This window comes from Jaculus jaculus, chromosome 13, assembly GCF_020740685.1.
Source record: "Jaculus jaculus isolate mJacJac1 chromosome 13, mJacJac1.mat.Y.cur, whole genome shotgun sequence".
Lineage (NCBI taxonomy): Eukaryota > Metazoa > Chordata > Mammalia > Rodentia > Dipodidae > Jaculus > Jaculus jaculus.
In genome coordinates, this window is record NC_059114.1 from 23,458,692 (window position 1) to 23,481,055 (window position 22,364).

Below are 22,364 nucleotides of genomic sequence, written 5' to 3' on the forward strand. Positions count from 1 at the left end.
CCTTGTCCAAATGTTCCCACTATTCTCAGATGCTGAGCCACCCACACTGCCTTAGTTTGGATGGACAAAAAGTTTATTTTCAAGAACTGCATCTTCCAAGTGTTTCAGCTCCACTGCCATAAAAGATTACTGCCACTTATTAAGAGAATGGCTGGTTTGGGGGGGGTGTTGTCAGAGTGGTTTATCTGTTCACCATCTTCATGGTATGTGCCAGGACCAGCTAAGTGACTTAACGTATATTTAGGTCAGTGCAGTGTCCAGTCATCTCACGTGACAAGAGTCATGAGGACTTGGTCCTCTGTGGTGCTCCTCATCATGAACGTTAGTCCCTCTGCAGGATGTCAAAGGCGAGTGTGCACATTGTGCAGAATTCCTGGTAGCACCCACAGCCACCACAATGATGGCCATAGGAACTGGTGCCTTTACTGGTCCCAAGCCCCCAGCCATTTGTCACAGTAGTTCACTCTTGTGTATTTTATTTCCAACAGAATGGGAGGTACAGAATCATATCCCTTCTGGAACTATTGTGAAGGCCTTGATCAGAGATGGCAGAAATGGACCCTGGATGAGATTTATGCGAGGAGAGATAACACTGGAAGATTTCTTACAAGAATTTGGAAGATACTGCTCTGAACTAGTGAGTGATAAACATCATGCATTTCCTTTGTTTTTCTTTTTGTAAATTTTGTTTTATTTGCAAGTGGAGAGAGAGAGAATTGGTGTGCCAGGGTCTCTGGCCACTGCAGACAAACTCTAGATGTGTGGGCCACTTCGTGTGTCTGGCTTTATGTAGATACTGGGACATCAAACCCTGGTACTTAGCCTTTGCAGGCAAGTGCTTTAACCCTTGAACCATCTCTCCAGCCCTGTTTTTGTTTGTTTTCTTCTTCTGAGACAGATAGTTTCATATAGCCTGGGTGATACAAGCTCACTGTAGCCAAAGCTTACTTTGAATTCCTGGTTCTCTCCCTCTACTTCTCAGGTGTTGGATAACAGATGTGTTCCACCATGTCCACCTTTTTCATATTATTCTTTTCGCCTTGAATAGTATTTGTAACATTCATTCAAAAGTTGTTTAAACTGCAAATAATGTTAAAACCCAATAATCTATTACTTATTTTAAGCTATTTATTGTATTCCTAGGCGCTCAATTTAAAATCTATATGTGAATAAGTAATTATGTTCTTTACCATAAGTCCCTACAGCAGTTTTGACAACAGGAGCCATTATCATAATGGCTTTGATCCAAAAGCTTTATGAAATCAATAGTGATAGTGACCATTTTCTCTGTGCTGTGCATTACTCTACACCTTTTATTTATAGTAACTCATCTAACCTTTGCGTACCTCCACTGAAATACAATTTAAAATACAGTAATACATTCTGTGGATGGTATTAGTTGCACAACAAAGTAAGTACATTTAATGATGCTGAGCCATGCACTTAAAATGGTTAATGCTGTATATTTTGTTATATGTATTTTCCACAGTTAAAAAAAAAAACAAAAAACCATAAGGAGCTGGGCTTGGTGGTTTGAGCCTTTGATCCCAACACTTGGGAGGCAGAGATAGGGCCACCCTTAGACTACATAGTGAATTCCAGGTTAGCCTGGACTAGAGTGGGACACTACCTTGGCAAACCAAAAAGGAAAAAAAATAAAATAACAAAAATGATAAGGAAAGCACTGGAAAGAAATCATTGTGGATAATGAAGATTTCCTTTTTCCTTGCCTATTCTTTCATTGTAAATATTTATATACAACTGACAAGATGTTGGGGGGGTTGTTTTTGTAAAAACGTCATAATCAGGCCTTTTTATGTTGCCTAAGTGAGAACTTAGAAAATTAAAAACAATTATCTTTGAGATGTAAAAAAAAAAAAAAAAAGATAAGGACTTGAGAGATAGTTTAGTGGTAAGATGCTTACCTGCACAGCCAGAGGACCCAGCTTCAATTCTCCATTCCAGAACACACGTAAACCAAATGCAGAAGGTGGCACATACATCTAGAGTTCATATGCAACAGCTAGAGGCCCTGACACACCCATTCTTTCTCCCCCTCCCTCTCCTTCTCCCTTTCCCTCCCTCCCTCCCTCCCTATTTTACTCTCTCTCAAAAATAAATATATAAAATAAATAAATAAATAAAAGTGCTAGGGGGTGTATCTTAGTTACAGGAGTGCTTATCTAGCATGTATGAAGCCCTGGGTTTGATTGCTAGCACCATGTAAATTGGATGTGGTCATACTGCAAGCCAAAGACCTGAGTTTTTAGAACCAGAAAGGTATAAGAAGTCAAAAATGTATTTTTGGGGGGAGGTAAGTTTGTTTTTAAGAATTTTTAAAAACTATTTTTTACTTAGCGAGAGAGGGAGGGAGAGAGAGAATGGGCACACCAGGGCCTCTAGTCACTGCAAACGAGCTCCAGACACATGCACCGTATATGCATCTGGCTTTCGTGGGACCTGGAGTATTGAACCTGATCCTTAGTCTTTGCAGGCAAGCACCTTAATCATTAAGCCATCTCTCTAGCCCTTAAAGAATTTTTATAAGATTAAAAACTTATTTATTTATTTGTAAGCAGAGACAGAGATAGAAGAGAGGCAGACAGAGAGAGAATGGGCACACTAGGGCCTCTAGCCACTGCATATGAACTCCAGATGCATGTGCCCCTTGTGCATCTGGCATACAGCATACATGGTCCTGGAGAATTGAACCTTGGTCCTTTGGCTTTGCAGGCAAACACCTTAACCACTAAGCCATTTTTCCAGCTCTGAGGTAGGGTTTTGCTTTAGACCAGGTTGACCTGGAGTTCATTATGTAGTCTCAGGCTGGTCTTGATCTCATGGTGATCCTCCTACCTCTGCCTCCCAAGTGCTGGAATTAAAGGCATGCACCACCCTCCCTGGCCAAAAGTGGATCTTTCCTGTGGATCACAAGGGGGCCTCAACTCTAATAACTGTGGCTTTTGTCTCTTCCTACTCATAGGCAAAGACCTCTGTGCCTGTGGACTCCTTTTTCTCTCTGATGACCAATGAGCAGGTGGCAAAGCAATCCCCCGTGATGACCCAGGCCATCTCCCAAATCCGAGCCAGAGGTCTTCAGACTGCAGTCTTGAGCAATAATTTTCGTCTCTCTAATGGGAAAAGCTTTTTGCCCCTGGACCGGAAACAGTTTGATGTGGTGAGCGTGGGGATGACCAAAGCAAGCCGTGGAAATGGCCTGTGCCTTGCATGAGGAGGCAGCCCTAAACGCTGCCTGCTTGCATGACTCCAGCAGTTGAGTTTTTGATCCTGATGTGTGCCCAAATTAAGTTTACACATACCATGTAATTGCGCTGGTCATCAAGTAAATATGGGATTTGAAACCCCAGCCCTTTGTCTTCTGAACCTCCACTGTACTGTATCACTCACAATTTTTTTTTAATTGTGTTTTTGGTTTTTTTTCAAGGTAGGGTCTCACTCTAGCCCCGGCTAACCTGGAACTCACTTTGTAGCTCCAGGCTGGCCTCAAACTCACAGCAATCCTTCTACCTGTACCTCCCGAGTGCTGGGATTAAAGGCGTATACCACCACATCCCACATTTTTTTTAATGAGTGTGTATATGTGTGTGTGTGTGTATGTATGCAATGGAGGTCTGAGGAGTATTTGTCCTCTCCATTTTTTGGGAGGGGGTGGGGATGGAGGGTTTTGAGGTAGGGTCTCACTCTATCCCAAACTGACCTGGAATTCACTAGTCTCAAGGTGGCTTTGAACTCAGAGCAGTCCTCCTACCTCTGCCTTCTGAGTTCTGGTATTAAAGGCTTGCGCTGCCATTCTTGGTTTGTTACTATTATTGTTATTATTTGTGATTCAAAGACAGCTGTGTCACCACAAGGTCCCACCTCATCTTTGATGGTGACCTCATAGAAGTTACATGTTACATCATGGAGTCCCCTTTCTAGTTCACCTTCTACTTCATATATTCTTCATTTTAGTTTTTATTGATTTTTTTTTTCCCAAGATAGGGTCTCACACTAGGCCAGGCTGACCTGGCATTCACTATGTAGTCTCAGGCTGGCTTCAAACTCACAGCAGTCCTACCTCAACCTCCTCAGTGCTGGGATCAAAGGCATGTGCCATCATGCCCAGCCTTTTATTATTATTATTGTTGTTGTTGTTTATTTTTATTTATTTATTTGAGAGCAACAGACAGAGAGAGAAAGCGGCAGAGAGAGAGAGAGAGAGTGGGCGCACCAGGGCTTCCAGCCACTGCAAACGAACTCCAGATGTGTGCGCCCCCTGGTGCATCTGGCTAACGTGGGTCCTGGGGAATCGAGCCTCGAACCGGGGTCCTTAGGCTTCACAGGCAAGCGCTTAACTGCTAAACCATCTCTCCAGCCCTATTATTATTTTTATTTAATTTTTTTGAGTTTTTGAGTTAAGTTCTCTCTCTAGCCCATACTGACCTGGAATTCACTATGCAGTCTCAGACTGCCTCAAACTCAAAGCAATACTCCTATCTTGGCCTTCCAAGTGCTGGGATTAAAAAGGTGTACACATTCTATATTCTTTTTAAAAAATACTTTATTTATTTACTTGAGAGAGAGAGGAGAAGAGGGAGGAAGAGGCAGAGAGAGAGAGAATGGGCGTGCCAGGGCCTCCAGCCACTGCAAACAAACTCCAGATGCATGTACCCTCTTGTGCATCTGGCTTACATGCGTCTTGGGGAATCAAACCGGGATCATTAGCCTTCACAGGCTTAACCACTAAGCCATTTCCCCAGGCCCTTCCTATATTCTTTAGCTCCTCCCAAGATCAGTTGCAGCTTGGGAAGGGAAAGAGGCAGCCATAGCTGGGAGTCCCAGATGAGGGGATGAGGGGATTGTAGTCCTCCCCTCCTCCCTCTACTAGTGGGGCATGTGTAGGGGAGCATCAATGAGTTTCTGTAGACAGATCAGTCTAGCTGGCCCACAGGCTTCCAGATTCTCCTGGTTCTGCCTTCCCTTGCTGTAGACACAAATCAATAGACTTGTAAGTAAGGACCCTTAACCAATAGGCCATTTCCCCAGGCTCTAGCCATTACATTTTTTTTTTTAAATTAATTTGAGAGAGAGAATGGGCATGCCAGAGGCTGTAGCCATTGCAAACAAACTCCAGATACATGTGCCACCTGTGCATCTGGCTTATATACTGGGGAATTGAACCTGGGTCCTTGGCCTTCGTAGGCAAGTGCCTTAAGTGCTGAGCCATCTCTCCAGTCCCTATCTTATTTCCTTTGATAAATCTCCGCTCTCTTCTTTCTGTCCTTTCTCAAAAATATGCCAGTATGTAAGTGAAAGCTCCAACTTTAGGGTTATATGTTTCTCCTCCCCCAGGTGGTAGAGTCGTGCGTGGAAGGCATCTGTAAGCCAGACCCTAGGATATATCAGCTGTGCCTAGAACGGCTCGGCCTCCAGCCCTCAGAGTCCATTTTTCTAGATGATCTGGGACCAAATCTAAATACAGCTGCCAGCCTTGGCATTCGTACCATTAAGGTAATTGTGACTATTTTTTTTTTTAACCCTCTAGTACATACAGATAGTTAATGTAACTTTTCTGTGTTGCTTTTTCCCATTTTTGGCTATAGATTTTCTTAGGTGTTTTCTCCCCACCTTACCTAGTGATTTTTTTTTAATTAATCATGAAATCTATATTGACTAGTTCTTTATGTGAGAAGTAGCATTCAAGCAGTCTGAGTGATACTTTTCTAGGTGGCGACCAGGATCTACCAGCCACATGAGCCACCTCAGGTGGTAGCCAGGAAGCATAGAAGCCATGTGAAAGGGGGTCACAGGCCAGCTTTCTACATTTGGGTTTTTATTGTTAAGCTGACAGGCTAGAGATAGAGCCAGTGCTATAGCACAGGCTCTTGTCCTGTGCCTCTCTCACTGTCTCTCAGATAAATAAAATAAACATTTTTAATTTATTTGCAAGCAGAGGGTGGGGGTGGGAATGGCCTCTTGACAGTATAAATTCCAGACACCATTTTGTGCATCTTGCTTTACATGGGTACTAGGAAATCAACTCTAGGCTATCAGGCTTTGCAAACAATTGCCTTTAACCACTAAGCCAACTCTCCAGCCACCTTCTCCCCCCCCCATTTTTTTGTGACAAGTTCTCACTTATATAACCTAGCTTGGTCTTGAACTCATAGCCCTATTTACCTCAGCTTTCCAGATTTCAGGTGTGTACCACCATGCCCAGCATATCATATTATGAATTCCTCAGTGGCACTCCTTCAGATAGAAAAGTTAGTGATGGTTAAGAATTAAATGGAAGAGGAAACTCAGTCACCTCACAGCACGAGTCTTGTGGCTACATAGGCCTTCCTGTGAGAACTGACTTCCCGGATGTCTCTCTGTAAGGCAGACCCTCACAGAGCCAGGCAAGGGCTAGATTGACTGGCACATGGTCAGGATTCTCTCTCAAACCAGGTCAATGACCCAGAGACGGCAGTGAAGGAGTTGGAAGCTCTTCTGGGTTTTCCTTTGTGTGTGGGTGTTCCTGGCACGAGTCCTGTGAGGAAGAACATGGAAATTCCACAAGATGCCTTGGAAAAGTACCTCAAGAACTTGCTGGGAGCCCACACCACTGGTATGGAATGTTTTGTATTTTGGAAACTCACCAAGGTGGGGCTTCCAGTCTGATTTTCACTTTCAAATCCTAATGGAATGTCAGAGACAAAGAGGCAAATGTGGTAGAGCAAATAGCCATCTGACCTGGGAATCTGAGAGTTGCTTTCAATTTTGCTTGGAAAAGACATTAATTTATCTATTTATGCATTCACAGAAGTACCTTTGTCCCACACCTCAGAGTGTTTTTTGTTTTGTTTTGTTTTTTTGCTTTTTCAAGGTAGGGTCTCACTGTAGCCCATGCTGACCTGGAATTCCCTATGTAGTCAGCCTTGAACTCACAGTGTACCTCCTACCTCTGTCTCCCAAGTGCTGGTATGAAAGACATGTACCCCCATGCCTGGCCACTTCAGAATTTGATACAGTATCATTTGCCTGCTATGTCCTCTGAGGTGGGAACTTGACTACAATATGTTCTTGGGGCATTTATGTACTGCTATATATTTTTTTTAAATGAGAGAGTGAGGGAGAAAGAGGGAGAAGGAGAGAATGGGCACACCGGGTTCTCTGGCCACAGCAAACAAACTCCAAGTGCATGCGCCACCTTGTGCATCTGGCTTATGTGGGTCCTGGACCATCAAACCTGGCTTCTTAGGCTTCGCAGACAAATACCTTAACTGCTAAGCCATCGCTCTCCAGCCCTACTTCTAATTTTTTGATACAATGGCCTGTTTTGTAAAGGTAGCTCAACATTTGCATGATTTTAAGGACTGAGAACATAGCTCAGTGGTAGAGTGCTTACCCAGCATGTATAGGGCCCTGGGTTTTATCCCCAGCACTGCCATAAAGAAAAACTGTTGCCCAATTTTAAAATGTGGTAAGTTGACTCCACCTCTGCAAAGGTGCTTCTCTCATTCTTCCCATTTCATCCTCAGAAAAAGAGGCATTTTAGGAGCTTTTGAAGAAATTCCTACCTGGTGACAGTTTTGCCTTGCCACTTGGTACTTGTGCAAGACTTGTATGTGTCAGGTTCATATTATGGTATTTTCCAATGATGGGCTTGTTAGTAGCACCTCCACAAAGGTGAGGCGCCTGTGGTGACCTGGCCAACTCCCGTTCTTGCCCAAGTGAGACAAATCTCCACCCAGAGTTAGGTCTTGCCACGAAGCTGAGGGTTGATTAGGTCCACCTCCCTCAGAAGCCTGCACAGGAGCCACTGGGCTCAGCCAAAGGGGAGAATTGTGTTTCCTGAAGGCAGCTTTGCCTCCAGCTTGAGGCCCCTGCATAGCTCCTTTCACCTGTCAGGCCAGTGTCAGACAGGTGGGCAGAGCGTGGGAGAGGGACACACATGGGCACTTTGCATCTTGTGTTTGGAGTATTCCATGGGGCCACATGAGTTGCCATGACTGCTGTGGCTAGGAAACAGGACTAGTGTGCCTCTGTTCACAGCAGGAGCTGGCAAGGGGTCATATACATGTACAAAGACAGAAAATGATTGTGCAGTGAAGGAAGCAGGCCTTTGCTACCGTGTAGTAGCATGTGATCGGGGACCTGAGCTGTCAGGGTGTGCCTTGGGCTCACTTGCTGTGGTGTGTTTCTTGCTCTGCATCCCACGTGAGGATATTCTGCATTCCAAAGGCAAGACTCCCTAGGAAGAAGGAATATCTGTCCATGTATAGGTTCTGGGTCTATTTTTAATATTCTTTATTTTCCAACTTCCAGGCCCTCTACAGCTGCTTCAGTTTGATCACGGACAGTCAAATCCAACGTACTACATCAAGATGGCTGATCATCAGCTGGTTCTGAGGAAGAAACCCCCAGGGACCCTCCTTCCATCTGCACATGCAATAGAGAGAGAATTCAGGTGAATTCTTAGAGGGACACAGACACTTGCCCAGTCAGCCTTTATAGTGTGCAAGTTTAGCCCTAACCCATCAGGTCAGGTTCTGTGAAAGTTCTGAAACTGTTAAAACTGCAGTTAAGAATTTTCTGTGTTAAGCCAGGCGTGGTGGCGCACGCCTTTAATCCCAGCACTCGGGAGGTAGAGGTAGGAGGATCGCCATGAGTTCGAGGCCACCCTGAGACTCCATAGTGAATTCCAGGTCAGCCTGGGCCAGAGACCCTACTTAAAAAAAAAAAAAAAAAAAAAAAAATTTCTGTGTTAGGCCCGGGCATGGTGGCACACACCTTTGATCCCAGCACTAGGGAGGCAGAGGTAGGAGAATCACCACGAGTTCGAGGCCACCTTGAGACTACATAGTGAATTCCAGTTCAGCCTGAGCTAGAGTGAAATCCTACCTCAAGAAAAAAAAAAAAAGAATTTCTGTTAGTACTTCCCTGGCAGGGGAGATGTGTTCGCTAAGGTGAGTTTCCCAGGGCAAGGCTTATCCATTGCACCCCAGATGTGCTCACCCCTGTGATTTTCCTGGATGTGGAAAACTCGACTGCATAATTTGAAAATAAATAAATGTTTTTTAACAAAAAGAATTTCTGTGTTACTTCAGATAGGAATATGTGACCTAATTTTGGTTTGCTACTGGTTTGAGAAGAGAGCCTCACTATATCACTATGTTGCCTGGGCTGGTCTCTAATTCAAGGACTCATGTGATCTTCCTGTTAAAAATCCCCTTTTTTAAAATTTTTCCTTGTTATTTTTATTATTTGAGAGCGACAGACAGAGAAAGAGGCAGAGAGAGAGAGAGAGAGAGAGAGAGAGAAAAGGGGAGGGAGGGAGAGAGAATGGGCACGCCAGGGCCTCCAGCCACTGCAAACGAACTCCAGACGCATGTGCCCCTTGTGCATCTGGCTAATGTGGGTTCTGGGGAATCGAGCCTCAAACCAGGGCCCATAGGCTTCACAGGCAAGTGCTTAACCGCTAAGCCATCTCTCCAGCATTGAATAACTTTAAAAAAAATTTTTTTCTTTATTTTTATGAGAGGGCCTTCAGCCAGTGTAATCAAACTCCAGATGTGTGCGCCATCTTGTGAGCATGTGCTACTTTGTGCTTGCGTCACCTTGTGTGTCTGTTATATGTGGAACGTGGAGAGTTGAACATGGGTCCTTAGGCTTCACAAGCAAGCAAGCACCTTAACTGCTAAGCCATTCTCTAGCCCTGTGAGTAGCTTTTTAGGGTTTTTCATTTCTGGTTTTGTTTTGTTTTTCAATGTAGGGTCTCACTGTAGCTCAGACTGACCTGGAATTCATTTTGTAGTCTCAGGGTAATCTCGAACTCACGGTGATTCTCCTACCTCTGCCTCCCAAGTGCTGGGATTAAAGGTGTACACTACCATGCCCAGCTCTTTCTTAAAAATGTTTTTATTTGTTTATTTGCAAAGAAAGATAGACAAAGAGAATGGGCACACCAGGGCCTCCATCTCTCCAGCTTCCTTATTATCTGCTTTTGGGTCACTTAAATAATTTTTTAAAACTTCATTTTGATATATGAATGTGCTTTTTTGGGGGGGGGATAGGGGCAGTGGAGGGAATGGGACCTTTTTATGCTAGGCATACCACTGAGATATAGCCCCAGTCACAGTGTACAGTTTTCTGAATCAGAACGGTAGTATCTTAAGAAAAAAAAAAAAAAAGGGTCTCACCTGCACAACCCCCATGATACTCGTTTTCATTTGTTCCTGCAGGATAATGAAGGCACTCGCAAGTGCTGGGGTACCTGTCCCTAATGGTTTTGACCTCTGTGAAGATTCAAGGTAAAGTTCAAGTGTATTTTTACCATTGTACCCTCACCTTACAGGAGAGAAAGGCCTGTTTGTGAGCACAAGTGCCCATTTGTTTAAGTAAAGGCAATTTACAGTTGGGGTTAGAACAAAAGTAGACTAACTATATGGCCACCCTAGAAGTTCCCAGATCTCTAAGCCATCCTGAAAGGTAAGGATGGGTCACCTTGTATGGGGATTGGCAGCTTCTTTTTTTCCCTTTAATTTTATTTATTTATTTATTTGAGAGAGAAAAAGAATGGGCGTGCCAGGGCCTTCAGCCACTGCAGATGAACTTCAGACACATGCGTCCCCTTGTGTATCTAATTAGTCTCTTCTATGCTGATGTCATCATTTTTTTCTCCTAGAAAATAGCTTCTTTTTAAAAACATTTTATTTTTGTTTATGAGAGAGAGGAAAAAGAGGTGGGGGGGAGAAAGAATTATGTTCATCAGGGCCTCTAGCCACTGCAAACAAACTCCAGATCCATGTACCACTATGTGTATCTGGCTTATGTGGGTTCTGGGGAATTGAACCTGGGTCCTTAGGCCTTGCAAGCAAGTGACTTAACTGCTAAGCCATAGCTGGGACTGGTTATGTACACTTGTAATCCCAGCAGTCAAGAGGCAGAGGTAGGAGGATATATGAATTGAAGCCCAGTGCTTGGGCTACATATTGAGACCTCTCAGAAAAACTCTACTGAGTTTCATACTAGTTTTTTTTTTTTTTTTTTTCTTTTTTTTTTTGAGGTTGGGTTTCACTCTGGTCCAGGCTGACCTGGAATTCACTATGGACTCTCAGGGTGGCCTCGAACTCAATGGCGATCCTCCTACCTCTGCCTCCTGAGTCCTGGGATTAAAGGCGTGCACCACCACGCCTGGCTTCATACTAGTTTTTTTGTTTTGGTTTGGTTTTTGTTTTTTCAAAGTAGGGTCTTGCTGTAGCTCAGACTGATCTGGAATTCACTATGTAGTCTCAGGGTGACCTAGAACTCACAGTGATCCTCTTACCTCTGCCTGCACCATGCCTGGCTTTTTTTTTTTTTTTTTTTTTTGGTTGTTTGAAGTAGGGTCCTATGCTGACTATGTAGTCTCAGGATGGCCTCGAACTCATGGCAATCTTCCTACCTCTGCCTCCAGAGTACTGGGATTAAAAACATGTGCCACCACGTCTGGTGTTTTTTGTTTTTTTGTTTTTTAAACCATGGCTCTTCTAAGATGCTTCAAACTACTTTGTAACATGCTTTTTTCTTTTTTTCTCTAAAATTTTGAGACAAAGTCTCATGTAGTGAAGCTCTAAGCCTTGCTTGAACTCCCCATCCTTCTGTCTCCACCATCCAAATGTTAGGATGACAGGCATGGAACATCATACCCAGTTTAGGTAGTGCTGGGGAGCAGATTCAGCCTTGTGCATGCTAGGCAAGAGCTCCACCACTAAGCTATGTCCTAATGCCTCAAGTTTTTTGCATGACAAGAATCTGATTATACTTCATTTAAAAGTGTTAATGTCTCCCACATTTGCTTTCTATAAATGTGTATCGTGGAATATGGGTATATATGTATATGTATTTGCTTTCTATGTATGTTTTATGTATATTTGTGGGGTTTTTTTGTTTTTGTTTTTGTTTTTGTTTTTGTTTTGTTTTGTTTTGTTTTTTGTTTTTTCTACTGGGTCTTACTCTAGCCCAGACTGACCTGGAATTCACTATCTCAGGATGGCCTTGAACTCACGGTAATTCTCCTACCTCTGCCTCCTGAGTGCTGGGACTAAAGGTGTGTGCCACCACACTCAGCTGTTTTGTTTTGTTTTTGAAACAGGGTCTCACTATGTAGCCCATGCTGGCCTTAAGATGAGTATGTAGCTGAGGTTAGCTTTAAACACATAATCCTCCCACCTCAGCCTCTCAAATGCTGGGATTATAGGTATGCCCCACCAGTAATGGTTTGGTTTTGGTTTTAGTTTTTCAAGGTAGGGTCTTGCTCTCATCCAAGCTGTCCTGGAATTTACTATGTAGTCTCAGGGTGGCTTTGAACTAACAGCCATCTTCCTACCTCTGCCTTCCAAAGGCGTGCGCCACCATACCCGGCTCCAACTCTTTTTTAAGCAAAGTATACTGGTATGCTGGGCTCAAAGGTGTGCTCTACCATACCTGGCTCAATGGTTGAATTTTCAAAGCTACTTTTTAGAGTAATAAATTGATTTATTTATTTTACTTTAGTATTAGTTACTTGTTTTTTGGTTTCTTGAGATAGAGTCTCACTCTAGCCCAAGGCTGATCTGTAGTTTACTCTGTAGTCTCAGGGTGGCCTCGAACTCACAGGGATCCTCATACCTCAGCCTCCCAAATGCCAGGATAAAAGGCTTGCGCCACCATGCCTGGCCATAACTTGATTTTTAATCATGACTAATGGATTAATGACATATTCTTCAATTCAGTACTGTCAGGTGTCACGTGTGGCATTCATACCACTAAAACCATGGTAAAAATAATCTAAGTAATAGTGGGGATTTTTTTTAATTTTATTTATTTTTTATTCATTTATTAGAGAGGGAGAGAATGGGCATGCCAGGGCCTCTAGCCACTGCAAACGAACTCCAAACATATGTGTCACCTTGTGCATCTGGGTTACATAGGTCCTGGGGAATTGAACCTGGGTCCTTTGGTTTTGCAGGCAAATGCCTTAATTGCTGAGCCATCCCTCCAGCCCAGTGGGGATATTTATTGAATTTATTGACCCTTAAAGGAACCAGACACACTTTTTTTCTTTGTCTTATTTATGTGCAAGCAGAGAGAGGGACAGAAGAGACAAAAAGAATAGGCACACCAGGGCCTCTTGCTGCTGCAAACAAACACCTGATGCATGAGCCATTTTGTGCAACTGGCTTTACAGGAGTATTGGGGAATCAAACCCAGTTTATTAGGCTTTGGGTCACGTACCTCAACTGCTGAGCCATCTATCTATGTAGCCCCACACTGGGTTTTTGTTCTCAGTTCTTATAGCACCCTATGAAGTATGTTGCAGCCAGGTTCGCATTGCTGGTAGAAATCACCCAACCAAGAGCAGCTTGTGGGAAAAAAAGTACTGTTTGGCTTACAGGCTCGAGGGAAAGCTCTACGATGGCAGGGGGAAATGATGGCATGAGCAGAGGGTGGACATCACCCCCTGGCCAGCATAAGGTGGACAATAGCAACAGGACAGTGTGCCAAACACTAGCATGGGGAAACTGGCTATAACGCCCATAAGCCCATCCTAACAATACACTTCCTCCAGAAGGCATTAATTTCCAAATCTCCATCAGCTGGGAACCTAGCATTCAAAACACCTAAGTTCATGGGAGACACCTGAATAAAACCACCACATTCCGCCTCTGGCCCCCATAAACTAATAACCATACATGATGTAAAATGCAGTGCATTCAGTCCAACTTTAAAAGTCCCCCCCTTTTTTTTCAATCTCAATGATGTTCATATATCCCCATAGTCCAAGGTCTTTTGTTCATTTTTTATTTATTTATTTGAGAGCGACAGACACAGAGAGAAAGACAGATAGAGGGAGAGAGAGAGAATGGGCGTGCCAGGGCTTCCAGCCACTGCAAACGAATTCCAGACACATGTGCCCCCTTGTGCATCTGGCTAACGTGGGACCTGGGGAACCGAGCCTCGAACTGGGGTCCTTAGGCTTCACAGGCAAGCGCTTAACCACTAAGCCATCTCTCCAGCCCAAGTCCAAGGTCTTTTAACTGAGCCATGATACCAAAAAAAAATCCCCCAAAATCCATACTGCAACAGAATAACATTCACACTGCAAAAGATGGCATTGGGCATAGCAAAGAAATACTCAAGCAATACATGATTTAAACAGAGCAGATACCAAACTCTGTAGCTCCAAGTCCAACAACTTTAATTAGTGACAGATCTCTAAGTCCGATAACTCTTAACCAGCAACAAGTCTCTGGACTTCCAATTCCGCCCCGCCAGCTAGGCTACTCACAGTTCTGGAAAACTTCATTGGGGCCAGCAGCTCCTTAGCAGCCATCTCATGGTCCCGGCATCTCCACTGGCTCTCCACTGCAACCCAAGGTTCATCCTCATGGCTCCATGGAGTCTCCATGCAGGCATCCAGCAAACCTGCTTCACACTGCCCATGACCATTTCCAAACACAAGACCGTGTTGCTAACTCAATGACCCTCTCTTTCCTGCATTTCTTTTCTTTTTTTTTTTTTTTAATTTTTTTTTAAATTTTTATTAACATTTTCCATGATTATAAAATATATCCCATGGTAATTCCCTCCCTCCCCACCCCCACACTTTCCCATTTGAAATTCCATTCTCCATCATATTACCTCCCCATTACAATCATTGTAATTACATATATTCAATACCAACCTATTAAGTATCCTCCTCCCTTCCTTTCTCTACCCTTTATGTCTCCTTTTTAACTTGCTGGCCTCTGCTACTAAGTATTTTCATTCTCACGCAGAAGCCCAGTCATCTGTAGCTAGGATCCACATATGAGAGAGAACATGTGGCGCTTGGCTTTCTGGGCCTGGGTTACCTCACTTAGTATAATCCTTTCCAGGTCCATCCATTTTTCTGCAAATTTCATAACTTCATTTTTCTTTACCGCTGAGTAGAACTCCATTGTATAGATGTGCCACATCTTCATTATCCACTCATCAGTTGAGGGACATCTAGGCTGGTTCCATTTCCCAGCTATTATAAATTGAGCAGCAATAAACATGGTTGAGCACGTACTTCTAAGGAAATGAGATGAGTCCTTTGGATATATGCCTAGGAGTGCTATAGCTGGGTCATATGGTAGATCAATCTCTAGCTGTTTTAGGAACCTCCACACTGTTTTCCACAATGGCTGGACCAGATTGCATTCCCACCAGCAGTGAAGAAGGGTTCCTTTTTTTCCACATCCCCGCCAACATTTATGATCATTTGTTTTCATGATGGTGGCCAATCTGACAGGAGTGAGATGGAATCTCAATGTAGTTTTAATCTGCATTTCCCTGATGACTAGTGACATAGAACATTTTTTTAGATGCTTATATGCCATTCGTATTTCTTCCTTTGAGAACTCTCTATTTAGCTCCATAGCCCATTTTTTGATTGGCTTGTTTGATTCCTTATTATTTAACTTTTTGAGTTCTTTGTATATCCTAGATATTAATCCTCTATTAGATATATAGCTGGCGAAGATTTTTTCCCATTCTGTAGGTTGCCTCTTTGCTTTTTTCACTGTGTCCTTTGCGGTGCAAAATCTTTGTAATTTCATTAGGTCCCAGTGGTTAATCTGTGGTTTTATTGCCTGAGCAATTGGGGTTGTATTCAGAAAGTCTTTGCCAAGACCAATATGTTGAAGGGTTTCCCCTACTTTTTCCTCTAGCAGTTTCAGAGTTTCAGGTCTGATGTTAAGGTCTTTAATCCATTTGGACTTCATTCTTGTGCATGGCGAGAGAGAAGAATCTATTTTCATCTTTCTGCAGATATTATATCCAATTTTCAAAACACCATTTGCTGAAGAGGCTGTTTCTTCTCCAATGAGGATTTTGGCATTTTTATCGAATATCAGGTGGCTATAGCTACTTGGGCTTACATCTGGGTCCTCTATTCTGTTCCACTGATCTACATGTCTGTTTTTGTGCCAGTACCATGCTGTTTTTGTTACTATGGCTCTGTAGTATAGGTTAAAATCAGGTATGGTGATACCACCAGCCTCTTTTTTGTTGCTCAGTATTATTTTAGATATTCGAGGTTTTTTGTGATTCCAAATGAATTTTTGGATTGTTTTTTCTATTTCCATGAAGAAAGCCTTTGGAATTTTGATAGGGATTGCATTAAATGTGTAGATTGCTTCAGGTAAGATTGCCATTTTCACAATATTGATTCTTCCAATCCAGGAACAAAGGATGTTTCTCCACTTTCTAGTGTCTTCTGCAATTTCTCGCTTGAGTGTTTTAAAGTTCTCATTGTATAGATTCTTTACTTCCTTGGTTAGGTTTATTCCAAGGTACTTTATTTTTTTTGATGCAATTGTGAATGGGAGTGATTCTCTGATTTCATCCTCTGTGTGTTTGTTGTTAGCATATATGAAGGCTACTGATTTCTGTGTATTTATTTTGTATCCTGCTACATTGCTGTAGGTTTTGATCAGCTCTAACAGCTTGCTAGTAGAGTCTTTAGGGTCCTTTATGTATAGAATCATGTCATCTGCAAATAATGATAACTTGATTTCTTCCTTTCCAATTTGTATCCCTTTTATATGTGTCTCTTGCCTTATTGCTATGGCTAAGACTTCCAAAATTTCCTGCATTTCTTATACTCTACAATACCAGGTAGGGTGTCAACTTGTTCACTCAGGGGGGAATAAAGCAGACTTTGAAGAACAGAACACTCCTTGAGCACTCAGGCCCCTTTAAAAGAGTCTACATTCTTCCTCTTGCCCCAGTGCAGGTCAGCTGGCCCAATCTCAAAGGTTATAATCTCTCAGTTGCAACGGAATGGGCAGTTCACCCAAAGATTTTTCTTCATGTGCCATATCCCTCTGTTCACACCAGTTCTTTTCTATGCAATGCAACCCTGCACAACTTCTTAGGACATGGGCATAAAAGCAAGCTTTTCACACAAAAATAGTCCAGTCCAAGCAAAGCTCTTTCTTACCCTCATAAGCCAAACCTCACAGTCTGTAGTTCTTACTACATTCAGGTCTTTCAACTCTGACCAGAATAGTTCATCAAGCTGTACTTACAGCCCAGTCTAAGCAAAGCTCTCTCTCAACCTCATAAGCCAAACCTCACAGTCAATGGTTCTTACTACATCCAGGTCTTTGAACTCTGACCCGAATAGTCCATGAAGCTGTACTTACAGCATTGCAAGGTGTCTCTGAGGCCAAGGTTTCAAATTCTTCCACATTCCTCTTGAAAGTCAGCTCCAAAAGGCCAAAGCCACACAGTCAGGTGTCCAGCAGCAACCCCACTCCTCGGTACCACTTTACTGTTGCAATCAGGTTCACATTGCTGATAGAAATCACCCAACCAAGAGCAGCTTGTGGGAAAAAGAGGTTCACTTGGCCTACAGGCTTGAGGGGAAGCTCCACGATGGCAGGGGAAAATGACATGAGCAGAGGGTGAACATCACCCCCTGGCCAATATAAGGTGGACAATAGCAACAGGAGAGTGTGCCAAACACTGGCATGGGGAAACTGGCTATAATACCTATAAGCCCGCCCCTAACAATGTACTTCCTCTAGAAGGCATTAATTCCCAAATCTCCATCAGCTGGGAACCTAGCATTCAGAACACCTAAGTTCATGGGGGAGACCTGATTCAAACCACCACAGAGTAGGTATATTTTATAGATTGAACAAACAAGCCAGACATGGTATTTGTAATCCCAGTACTTAGGAAGCTGAGGAGGAGGATTAAGAGTTCAGAGCTGAGGACTGGGGAAATAGCTTAGCAGTTACAGCTTTTGCCTGCAAAGTCTGAGGACTAGGGTTTGATTCCCCAGGACCCACATAAGTCAGATGCACAAGGGGGCACGTGTGTCGGGAGTTTGTATGCAGTGGCTAGAGGCCCTGGCATGCCCATTCATTCTTTCTTTCTCATAAATAAATAAATAAAATATTAGGAAAAAAAGTGTTCAGAGCCATTTTGAGCTACATATTGAGCCCTTGTGTCAAAAAATACAAAAGCAGAACAAACAAACAAAAGGCCTTGGCAAGCTCAGAGAGGCTTGGCAAGTCTCTTAGGACTATCTGCTAGTGCAAGGCACAAGGGGCATTTCAACCTGATTCTGCATGACTCCAGAGCCCCCGTGTCTAAACCATTGTGTTTCACACACTAGTGCTTACATCCTTTTGAGACTTCTGTACATCTGCCATAGATAGAGAGCATGCTAACTAAGAAGCGCAGATGGTGGGTGGAGAGGTGCCTTAGTGGTTAAGGCTTGTCTGCGAAGCCTAATGACCTAGGTTCAATTCCTCAGAACCCATGTAAGCCATGAAAGTGTGCCCATCCTCTCTCTCTCTCTCTTTTTCTGCCCCTCTCTTCCTCTCAAATAAGTAAAAAAATAAAATCTTAAAAATGTTTTAAAGTACAGTTGGTTGGGTGTGTGTATGTGTGCATGTGAGTATATCTTTGGGGAAGTGTATACTCCCAGAGCCCTGTACTTACATGCAAAAGAGTAACGGAACACCCAGCATGTAAAGTCTCCCAGCTGGAGCTCTGCACCTGCACCCAAGTCCAGGGCACAGAAATAGAGTGGCACTGTGGCTGCAGTCTGTGTTGGGACCCTGACCCCTGGCTCATCTGTTTCCTTCCCAGTATCATCGGCACCCCCTTCTATGTGATGGAGTACTGCCCAGGCATCATCTACAAAGACCCCTCCTTGCCAGGGATGGAGCCCAGTCAGCGCCGAGCCATATACACCGCCATGAATCAAGTCCTGTGCAAAATTCACAGTGTGGACCTGCAGGCATTGGGCCTAGACAGCTTTGGAAAGCAAGGTGAGCAGGGTTGCCCCCTCCCCCTGTAGTTCCTTACCAGCTGCTCACCTCAGCTCTGGGATGGTTTGGGGTACTTACAACCTAGTGTTTGTCCACCTTCGAAATTCACAATCCACTGCTAAATTCAACAGAGATCTTGTCTACTGGCCATTTATTTTTATTTTTATGTTTTTTTTTCAAGGTAGGGTCTCACTCTATTCCATGCTGACCTGGAATTCACTATGTAGTCTCAGGCTGGCCTCAAACTCACAGTGATCCTCCTACCTCAGCCTCCCAAGTGTGGGGATTAAAGGTATGTACCACCATACCAGGCGATTATTGGTCATTTTGTCCTTGGATAAACCCATCAGGACCTGACAGACTCTTCTCCTTGACCATGTAAATTTTTCCTTTTTCTGATGCTGTGCAAAAAGATAGAGTTCTCTTACCTACCTTCCTCCCTCCCTCACGGCCTCTTTTCTTCCCTTCCTTCCTGCTTTCCTTTCTCCCTTCCTTCTCTTCTTCCCTCCTGCCCTTCCTTTAAAAAGATTTTTTGAAGGCATGTGCCACCGTGCTCAGGTATATTTTTATTTATTTATTTGCAAGCAGAGAGAGAGAAAAGAGATGAAGAGAATTGTTGTGCCAGGGCCACCAGTCACTGCAAACAAGCTCCAGATGCATACACTACTTTGTGTATTTGGCTTTACATGGGTACTGAAGAATTAAATTCAGGTCTTTAGGCTTTGCAGGCAAGTGCCTTAACTATTCATCCACATCTTCAGCTCTCCTTTTTAAAAGTTTTATTTATTTGTGTGTGTGCATGCATGTGTATGTATGTATATAAGGGCACACCAGGGTGTTTTCCACTATAAACCAGTGCCTGTCTCTGTCTGGCTTTATGTGGGTGATTAGGGAATTGAACCTGCGCCAGCAGGCTTTGGAAACAAGTGCCTTTAACTAATGAGCTGTCTCCCCAGCCCTTGGCTTTTATTTTAAGACAGGCTCTCAAGGTATCCTGTTTAAGCATTGCTGGGGATCAAACCTAAGGTTTTGTGCATGTTAGATAAGCCTACCAACTGAGCTACTAGCCCAGGAATAGATTTTTTTTAACTTTTAAAAATAATTTTCATATATGTATGCAAAGTATTATCATAATCCCCTCTTCTCCCCCATCACCTTTCCACTGAACCCTTTCTTCTTTCTAACCAGTACTCTTCCTACTTTGATGTCTTTTTTGTTTGTTTGTTTTGAGGTAGGGTCTCACTCTAGCCCAGGCTGACCTGGAATTCACTATGTAATCTCAGGGTGGCCTTGAACTCAAGGCAGTCCTTCCTACCTCTGCCTCCTAAGTGCTGGGATTAAAGATGTGCACCACCATGCCTGGCTTTTGATGACTTTAAAAACAAAAAAAATGATTTTAGGCTGGGCGTGGTGGCACACGCCTTTAATCCCAGCACTTGGGAGGCAGAGGAGTATTGCTGTGAGTTCAAGACCACCCTAAGACTACATAGTGAATCCAGGTCAGCCTGGGCTGGAGTGAGACTGGGGATTTGAACCAGGGTCCTTTGTCTTTGCAGGTAAGAACCTTAACCACTAAGCCATCTCTCCTGACCTTGATATCTTTTTTTCCCTTCATCCACTCTCCATGATAGAATGCTGGTGGGCCCAGTATTGTGCAGGTAACAGCTACTGTGAAGTCAGAAATACAAAATCCACTTCATGTCCAGAAGACAGTGTTGCAAAGCATTCCTCCTCATCCTCTACCTCTCACGTGCTTTCTACCCCCTCTTCCACAATGTTCCCCATGCCTTGGAGGTGTTGATAGAGACGTCTCATTTAACACTGAGTACTCAACAGTTACTTCTCAGCACTGTGTGGAGTTTTGTGTCTTTCCTGTTGTCACCCACCAGTTGCAAAACAAAGCTTTGACCAACGTAGGAGCACACTAATCTATGGGCAGTTTGATGGGCATAGTATATTCATTTAGACATAAAATAGCATTAACTTTCCCACTGGGGCCTAAGACCTTCCCAGCCATACACTTTAAAAAATGTAGAGCTTTATTTTCATTTTTTTTAATTTTTAATTTTAATTGACAATTTCCATAATTGTAAGCAATATCCCATGGTACTGCCTTCCCTCCCCCCACTTTCCCTTTGAAACACCTCTCTCCATCATATCCCCTCCCCCTCTCAATCAGTCTCTTTTATTTTGATGTCATCATCTTTTCCACCTATTATGATGGTCTTGTGTAGGTAGTGTTAGGCACTGCGAGGTCATGGATATCCAGGCCATTTTGTGTTTGGAGGAGCATGTTGTAAGGAGTCCCCACTCTTCCTTTGGCTCTTACATTCTTTCTGCCACCTCTTCCACAATGGACCCTGAGCCTTGGAAGGTGTGATAGAGATATTTCAGTGCTGAGCACTCCTCTGCCACTTCTTCTCAGCACAGGATGCCTTCTGAGTCATCCCAAAGTCACTGCCCTCTGAAAAGAAAAGCTTCTCTAACCAATGAGAGTATGGCTGGAGAGATGGCTTAGTGGTTAAGCACTTGCCTGTGAAGCCTAAGGACCCTGGTTCGAGGCTCGATTCCCCAGTACTCACATAAGCCAGGTGCACAATGTAGTGCATGCATCTGAAGTTTGCGTGCAGTGGCTGGAGGCCCTGAAGCGCCCATTCTCTCTCTCTCTCTCTCTGCCTCTTTCTTTCTCTGTCTGTCGCTCTCAAATAAATAAAAATAAAACAATAAAAGTGAGAGTAGCATTAATATATGGGTATGGACATTAAGAGAAGTGCTTACTGGGCAGTTTGGTGAGCATAGTATATACATTTAGCCAGACACCAGCAGACGTTACACTCCTAGGGCTCATGGCTACCTCTGTTGTAGGTTTTCAGTATCAGGGTTGTATTCCCTCCCATGAATCAGGCCTCCAGACCAATTACAGAGCAGTTCATAGACTTAAAATTTATTTGCATGTGAGTGTATATGGTTGCACCAGAGTCTCTTGCTATTGCAAATCAATACCAGATGCTTGCCACCATGCCCGGCTATAAAACTTTTTATTGACAACTTTCATACATATAGATAGTATATCATGATCATAAACCCCTCCCACCATCTTCCTTTTTTCCTTCACCCTATTCTCCCTCTACTGAATCCTTTCTTTCCAATTAGTCTCTTTTTTTTTTTTTTTTTTTAATTTTCGAGGTAGGGTCTCACTCTGGGCCAGGCTTACCTAGAATTAACTATGTAATCTCAGGGTGGCCTCAAACTCTCAGCAATCCTCCTATCTCTGCCTCCCAAGTGCTGGAATTAAAGACATGTGCTACCATGCCCGGCTTTGTTGTATTGTTTTTTATTTTATTTTGTTTGGTTTTAGTTTTTCGTGGTAGGGTCTCACTCTTGCTCAGGCTGACTTGAAATTCATTATGTAGTCTCATGGTAGCCTGGAACTCCTAACAATCCTCCTACCTCTGCCTTCCCAGTGCTGGGATTAAAGGTGTGCACCACCACACCCAGCATTTTTTTCTTTAGGCAGAGTCTTATTCCAGCCAGGCTGACATGAAA

General features: G+C 43.4%; 1 protein-coding gene and 1 non-coding gene across 2 annotated transcripts in view; both read left to right on the forward strand.

The window, feature by feature from the left end:
- The window catches only part of Acad10 (acyl-CoA dehydrogenase family member 10), a 64,913-nt gene that overhangs the window by 13,057 nt on the left and 29,492 nt on the right, over positions 1–22,364 (forward strand). The window contains exons 3-9 of the mRNA XM_045132709.1: positions 489–637; positions 2,984–3,178; positions 5,353–5,511; positions 6,451–6,610; positions 8,311–8,452; positions 10,227–10,295; positions 18,637–18,818. Of these exons, the coding sequence (XP_044988644.1) occupies positions 489–637; positions 2,984–3,178; positions 5,353–5,511; positions 6,451–6,610; positions 8,311–8,452; positions 10,227–10,295; positions 18,637–18,818 (1,056 nt within the window). The remainder of the gene's footprint in view (positions 1–488; positions 638–2,983; positions 3,179–5,352; positions 5,512–6,450; positions 6,611–8,310; positions 8,453–10,226; positions 10,296–18,636; positions 18,819–22,364) is intronic.
- Positions 8,918–9,080, forward strand: LOC123454420. The gene has a single exon (XR_006633379.1). It is a non-coding gene; the product is annotated as a U1 spliceosomal RNA (small nuclear RNA).